The sequence below is a fragment of the Penaeus vannamei genome, chromosome 7 (assembly GCF_042767895.1).
Source record: "Penaeus vannamei isolate JL-2024 chromosome 7, ASM4276789v1, whole genome shotgun sequence".
NCBI lineage: Eukaryota > Metazoa > Arthropoda > Malacostraca > Decapoda > Penaeidae > Penaeus > Penaeus vannamei.
This window is the reverse complement of record NC_091555.1, coordinates 45,541,539-45,549,038: the sequence shown is the minus strand read 5'-3', so window position 1 is coordinate 45,549,038 and position 7,500 is coordinate 45,541,539. Positions and strand designations below refer to the sequence as shown.

At 44.7% G+C, this 7,500-nt stretch overlaps 1 protein-coding gene across 1 annotated transcript in view; it reads left to right on the top strand.

The window, feature by feature from the left end:
• LOC113827793 (protein Wnt-6) overlaps positions 1-7,500 on the top strand; it is a 139,320-nt gene that overhangs the window by 109,095 nt on the left and 22,725 nt on the right. Inside the window, exons 2-4 of the mRNA XM_070123821.1 lie at positions 3,939-4,165; positions 4,952-5,095; positions 5,382-5,830. Coding sequence (XP_069979922.1) covers positions 3,939-4,165; positions 4,952-5,095; positions 5,382-5,830 — 820 coding nt within the window. The remainder of the gene's footprint in view (positions 1-3,938; positions 4,166-4,951; positions 5,096-5,381; positions 5,831-7,500) is intronic.

Below are 7,500 nucleotides of genomic sequence, written 5' to 3'. Positions count from 1 at the left end.
TTTCTCTTCCCTTTCCCTCTCTCTCCTCCTTTTCTCTTCCCTCTCTTCTCCTCTCCCCTCTTTCTCTTCCCTTTCCCTCTCCTCTCCCCTCTTTCTCTTCCCTTTCCCTATCCTCTCCCCCTTTTCTCTCCCCTATCCCTCTCCTCTCCCCTTTTCCTCTTCCCTTTCCCTCTCCTCTCCCCTCTTTCTCTTCCCTTTCCCTCTCCTCTCCCCCTTTTCACTCCCTTGTCCCTCTCCTCCCCCCCTTTTCTCTTCCCTTTCCCTCTCCTCTCCCCTCTTTCTCTTCCCTTTCCCTCTCCTCTCCCCTCTTTCTCCTCCCTTTCCCTCTCCTCTCCCCTCTTTCTCTTCCCTTTCCCTCTCCTCCCCCCTTCCCCTCCCCCTCAAGAAAACAGAGACGCGATGTGTTGTTTCCACCACAGAAGTTTCAAAGGTCGTAAGGGCTGTTCCTCCGTCATAAACGAATTACAAACAAACCTTTTGGAAAACCAGCAGGGTCGTGGGGCGGAGCTGTGTCTCTTTTTATTACGTGGGCGTTTGTTGGATGTGGGTTGAGGTGGGCGGGCGAGGGGCGGGGGCGTGCGGGGGCGTGTTGGTGCTGGTATTTAGGGAAGGAAAGCTTCTGAAAATTGTTGAGATGTATTTTCTTTAGGGGGGGGGGATTATGTATATACCTTTTTTTTTTAGATTATATGTATGGAGGTATTGGTATTGTTCTCTTTCTCTGCCTCTCTCTCTCTCTGCCTCTTTCTCTCTCTCTCTTTCTTTCTTTCTCTCTTATTCTCTCTCTCTCTCTCTCTCTTTTTCTTTCTCTCTCTCTCTTATTCTCTTTCTCTCTCTCTCTCTCTCTCTCTCTCTCTCTCTCTCTCTCTCTCTCTGTCTGTCTGCCTCTCTGCCTCTCTCTCTCTCTCTCCCTCCCTCCCTCCCTCCCTCTCTCTCTCTCTCTCTCTCTCTCTCTCTCTCTCTCTCTCTCTCTCTCTCTCTCTCTCCCCCCCTCTCTCTCTCTCTCTCTCTCTCCTATTTTCTGTATTACCGAATTTTCTTTGCACTTAATAGACGATCGTGTCGACTCGCATCGAGAATTGCTCCTCTGTAGTCAGCCCCATAAGTTTCCTCCTTGTTTAACAAACATGAAAATCTTTTCTTGGAAATTACGATATACACAGCCTTCTCCATATGGACCGGAGCGGCAGCAGGTCCTCCTACGCGAGTCCTCTGGTCGTCATTAGCCAAAAGAGGCGACAACACAGGGACTTCTGTCTCATGGGGAGTCCCTTAGCTTTGAAACTGGATATAAACAACATAAAACTGCCTTCCGGACAGGCCAGAGCTTTCTCGAGGCGGAGGCGAAAGGGGCGGGTACCAAAACGCCGTTTGACTCATCCATTGAGGTGAGTGAGGGACCAATCCCACGGTGTTTATTTAGTCTGGCTTTTATGATAGCGTCGTCCCCGAGAATGGCCGTCTTGTATCAACAGATGAATTGGGCAGACCATGCTCTCTTGCTCTCCCTTCTCCTCTCTTCCTTCCCCCCCTTTCTCTTCCTCTTCCCTTCCTGGTCCTCTCCGGAGCCCACTCCCCTCCTTTCTTCTATCTACCCCCTACCCCCTGCCACCTCTCTCCTAACCCCTAACCCTCCTCTCTACCCTCTACCCCCCTTTTTCTTCTCGTAGGCTGCCCTCTCTCTCATCTTCACACTACCTTTGTGTATTTTAACTAACCCCGGGACACCCCTTTCGTCTTCATACTTGTCAGGGGGGTTGCTGGGGCAAGATCAACACGGCAGGGTGATCTATGCCCCCCCTAACCCCCTCCCTCCTCACAACACACCTTTTCCTCGACTCTCACATCCTCTAACTTGTTCCTTACTCGTCTCACACTTACTGACATCCCTGTCCATCAACCCTTAACCCTTAAATCCTTCTTGGCTAAACCTCACCTTTCTCTTTGCGTTGCACACACCATTTTTAAATCTCGAACTGGATTCTTTCAAATACAGTTTTCTTTCCCCCTAAGTCCTTCATTTCTAACTCCATGACTCCTTTAAAAGGTAGAAAATAGGGAGAAAAAATCCGACTCCTAAAAAAATGGATAATAATGTTCAAGAAAAATATAATAATAGACAAAACGCCTTCCATGCACTGACTGCTTTCCTTTAGATACAACAGGGCTTTAAATACCGATAAATCTTGAAGAAAACTTCCCTTTTTCCCCCAAAGGAGCTGCATGAAAAAAAACGAAAACGAAAACGAAAACAGATAGCAATAAAACGATAGAATTTGATACTCCGCGAACCATTAACGAAACATAAGAACACCTAAGGTATCTCGAAAGCTGTAAATGTCCGTCAAATTCGACAAGAGTGGAAAAAATAGCTCTACGTGTCTACAAACAGATCTTCATGTAGCACAAGTGGAGGCTGTGAGAGGCGACGTGGCTAGACAACGCCAGAGGCCGGCTATCACTTTCAAAAGAGTCTTCGGTAAACATAATGATGTGAACCTGTCAATCAAAGTGATGGGAAATGTGTCAGTGATCTTTAATCATTCTCTTTTTTTTTACCGAGAAGGGATTCGACTTTGGTTATATGCCTTTTATGGAGCGAATTTTATGTATAAAAAAAAGGATGTTTTATCTACTTTTTCATGTTACTTGTTTTTCTTCCTTGTTGTTATGGACATGGTGTGTTTAGCCTCCATTAGACGCCTGTCATAACTGTTCATAACTGTTCGTATCGATGTTCTTGTCATCACATTGTCATCATACAGCTGCTGTTCTTTCCCAGACCTTCACAAACACGTACATCTTCGAAGAACTCATGTCCTATTTTTCTCATTCTTCCTCATCAATTTCTTTATTTATGGTCATTGCCGTTATCAAAACCACGATCGTTATCATCATCATAACATTTTTTTCTCCCCACAAAGCAGAACAAAACTGCTTGATGATTTTTTTATCTCCGCTAAATCAAACAATGACTATAAACACGCCATTACCAACGTAAATGTGAAATACAAGGCAGCGGAGATAAACAAAAGACTGACAGCACCGCAGCCTAAGGGATCTGAACCAATGTCGTAGATTCATAAACGAAAGAACAAATGTCAGACTTGGGATTAGATTCGCCAAGAAAAACAAAGAAGCCAAAAAAGTTTAAAAGGTCGTGGCACACTTGCGCGAACGGGGAAAAGGGCGAGAGCGATGTTTCGTAGAAGAATAGAAATAGAAAAAAAGGAAAAAAAATCTTATGGGAAAGCAAGCAAGAGAGCAGGGGGGGGAGGGGTAGGTCAAGGGCCAAACCCCACTCGCTCAAATAACTGCCGTTGAGCTGTTCCAGTTAAATGATTACGTACATCGAATTCACAGTAATTTTCATTTCTTAATCTATCCTATTTTCTTCTCTTAATCTTATCATCGCTTTTCAAGAGGGTTTGCAGGGAGGATCTTGATCTGTGTGGAATTCATGTGGAACAACCTGCAACAGGAACAACGAAGGGAGGTACAAGAAAGCACACGAATAGGCACATATCTTGTCCTTCCTTTCGTTATTAATCATATGGAAGTTCATATGTCAGCCTGAAAAGATTTATGTTATTGGTTAACGAAATTAAGTGTGGCAATAAAGATTAATCTGATGCCACAGTTCAGAGTGTATTAGTGTGTGGGAACTTTGGTGAAATCTGTCATGTCTGTGGTAGACTGATTAACGACCTATTTCGGAGCATTCAGACATTGTAATATGGCTGAAAATATATTTTGATGCTTTTGATCTTTGAACCAATGAATTCGTTACAGTTATATGGTATTTGATTGTATAAACACACACACACCCGCGCATAAACACACACACACACACAAACACACACACACACACACACACACATCCACGAGCACAGACGACCTTCCTCGCACCCTGACCTCCTTCTCCCCCTCCTTTCCAGGTCCCTAGGAACCCGGGCCGTTATGGACCACACGAGAATCTGCCGCAAGACAGGCACCCGTAGCTCCAAAGACCCCCAGAGCACCATCTGCCGGAAGGAGCCCAGGACGTTCCAGATGATTCTCGACGGGTCCCAGATGGCCATGAAGGAGTGCCAGTACCAGTTCCGCTTCCACAGGTGGAACTGCACCGACAACAGGAGGGCGCTCAAGAAGATACTTATGAGGGGTGAGCCACGCCTTGTTCCTTATGCAGAGTTGCTCTCGTTTTCTTGTTGTGTTTCTTGGGATTAACGTTGTTGTTGTATTGCAGCTATCTGCGTCTCTCTCTCTTTCTCTCTCCTTCTCTCTTTGTTGTATCGTCCCTCTCTTTCTCTCTCTCTCTCTCTATATATATATATATGTGTGTGTGTGTGTGTGGTGTGTGTGTGTGTGGTGTGTGTGTGTGTGTGTGTGTGTGTGTGTGTGTGTGTGTGTGGGTATATATATATATATATATATATATATATATATATATATATATATATATATATATATATATATATATATATATAATAAATATATATATATAATATATATAATATATGTGTGTGTAAATATAATGCTATCTACTCTGATGATTTATTCGCACGTCTAACATCTCTGTGTGATTTGTCTGTGTCTTCCATCACTGGTCACAAGGGAGAGAGAGAGAGAGAGAGAGAGAGAGAGAGAGAGAGAGAGAGAGAGAGAGAGAGAGAGAGAGAGAGAGAGAGAGAGATGACAGGCAGAGAGAAATACAGACAGACAGAGAGAGAGAGAGAAAGGGAGAAAGGGAGAGAAAGGGAGAAAGGGAGAGAGAGAGAGAGAGAGAGAGAGAGAGAGAGAGAGAGAGAGAGAGAGAGAGAGAGCAAGCAATAAATACAAAAAAAAAACAGAGATAAAGACAGAAACAGAGAAAAAATAATGACAGGAAAGAGACTCACTACTTCGCAAGATACCCGTCTCACTCCCTCCCCTCACCCCCCCCCCCCAGACACGCCCGAGACGGCCTTCCTGAACGCCGTCATGTCCGCGGGCGTGACCCACGAGGTGACCGCGGCCTGCTCGAGGGGCGACCTCCTCCAGTGCTCCTGCAGCAGGGACAACGCAGACGCCTCCAGCAGCCAGGACTCGAATGGTATGTGGTGGTGACGTGTCCTTTTGGGGAGTTTCTGCTCTGTGGGCGGGTTCCTTCCTCTCTGCGGGTGTTCTGTGGGCGTGGGAAGGGTGTTTTAGGAGATCTCCTTTGATATCGGAAGCATAGGAGGTAGATATGAAATTGTATATTCAAACGGGTATATATACTTATATACAGACACAAACACACACGCATAGACACATGAGTTATTACGTTAATTTAAATGTGTGTATACAAGTAACTCCGCAGACTAATCCGGCCCCTAACGCGTCTGATCCCATTCAAGAGAAGAAGAAGGCGACGAAGGCGGAGCGGCGCAGGAAGCCCGACAGGAGAAAAGACCCCTCGAGGAGGCGCAAGGACCGGCCGCGAGGGGACCGCCGGCGAGGCCGACGCGGGAAGGGCAAGCGCGGCGACAGGGCGCGGCGAGGACCCGGCAGAGGGCGCCGCCGCGAGGGATCCGAGAACGCCATCAACACCTCCTTCGTCGACCCCGACGGCAGGGGCGGCGGCGAGGCCTCGGGGGCGACGGAGGGGGAGCCTCCGGTGGGCGAGGCAGCGCCAGGGACCGGGACGCCGCCGGAGGGGGAGTGGAAGTGGAGCGGCTGCGACGACAACGTGGGATTCGGCTACAGGATCGCCAGGGACTTCATGGACTGGCGGTACCTGCGGGGGCCCGGCAGCCAGGACATCCGCTCCATCGTGATGCTCCACAACAACGAGGTCGGGCGGCTGGTGAGTAGCCAAGGCGGGCGATGCTCAGGAGGTATTCGGAAAATGAATAAAATAGCAATAAAATGGTTTCTCTGTTCTCCTTGGTGAGTAATGCTTAGGGGAATCGAGGTTGGCGTTTATAACCTGTTGACTCTATAAAGTAGGTGAGTTAGAAGCAGGTGAATAAGATGGAAACAAAGATAGTTGCTCTGTTCTACCTGGTGAGTAAGGTTTGGCGATGCTAACCCATTAGCTCTAGTAAATAAGTAATAAAAAGGTGAACAACACGAATGCCAGAATCAGGTGAGCACCAGAACTGAGTGGTCGCTATGCCTGGAAGATCCATTTCTAAAATAAAAAGAAAAACAGCTACAATGATTTAATTTCACGCTGTGGCTGTTTTTCTTTTCGTCTTTGTGGACACGTTACTGTATTATATGACTGTATTAACCTATTTTAAGTTACATAAGGGTCAAAACTGGAATCGAGTACACGAGTTTTTAGGACTGGCAAAGCAATCTCCCGTGATATGTGAGGTCATTTCACAGAGAAGTTCTCATACAGGATAACATCCCCAAGTAAATGATTTCCATACGTAGATAACTTTCTAATCAAGACAACTTCTCACGTCAGATGGGTCGTCAAGTATACATACATATATAACCTTCCACACAAGGCCCAGGAAAGTACTTTTTCTAGACCATGTTCCCGCTTAGATAACCCACCAAAGTAGACGAATCCCCTCAGCAGAGACCTTCCCACGCAAGGTCTAGCTATATTTACTTCTAGACCTTGTTCCCGCTTAGATAATCAACCAAAGTAGACAAATTACCTCGATAAGTAACACCCAAGCACAGTCTGTTCCCACAAAGCACCCCCGCATTCCCCTGCCAGGTGCCTGCCCACCGCTTGCCCAAACCCAACCGGTATGCTGCCCTGGCATACCGTCTCTGCCATTTGTCTCGGCTGTAAAACGTGCAGGTATCTTACGGTCTACTTCCCTGTGATTAATTATCCCGCCTTTATCTCCACGAGGCTGTTCATATAGCACTTTCTGATCCCCGACTCTCACTGTGTTATCCTCAGGTTGCTTCCCGGAGCTCTATAAAGTCTTTATCATTCGGAAATCGTATCTTTATTGAGCTTTTTGAGTGTGGCTTGGCTTACCTGGAATCTCTTCGTGGCGTTTTCTAAAGTATATAAATTAATGAAGGAATAATGTATATGTCAACAGAGATTTGCATTCACAGACGTACCTGGCATGTTTGTGTTTATGCAACTTTAAGCATGTACATGCACATGAATGTGTGATTTTGTATGCAAATGTAAACGTATGTGGATATCTCTGTGTATGTGTTTGTATATGTTCACATGTATGAAAATATATGGAACAAAAGATACGAAAACACACACACACAAATAAATAAATAAATAAATAAATAGATAAATATATATATATATATATATATATATATATATATATATTTTTTATATATATATATATATATATATATATATATATATATATATATATATATATATATATATATATATATATATATATATATATATATATATATATATATATATATATATATATATATATATATATATATATATATATATATATATATATATATATATATATATATATACATCAGAACAAAACGCAGTTCTCAATCACATAAAGG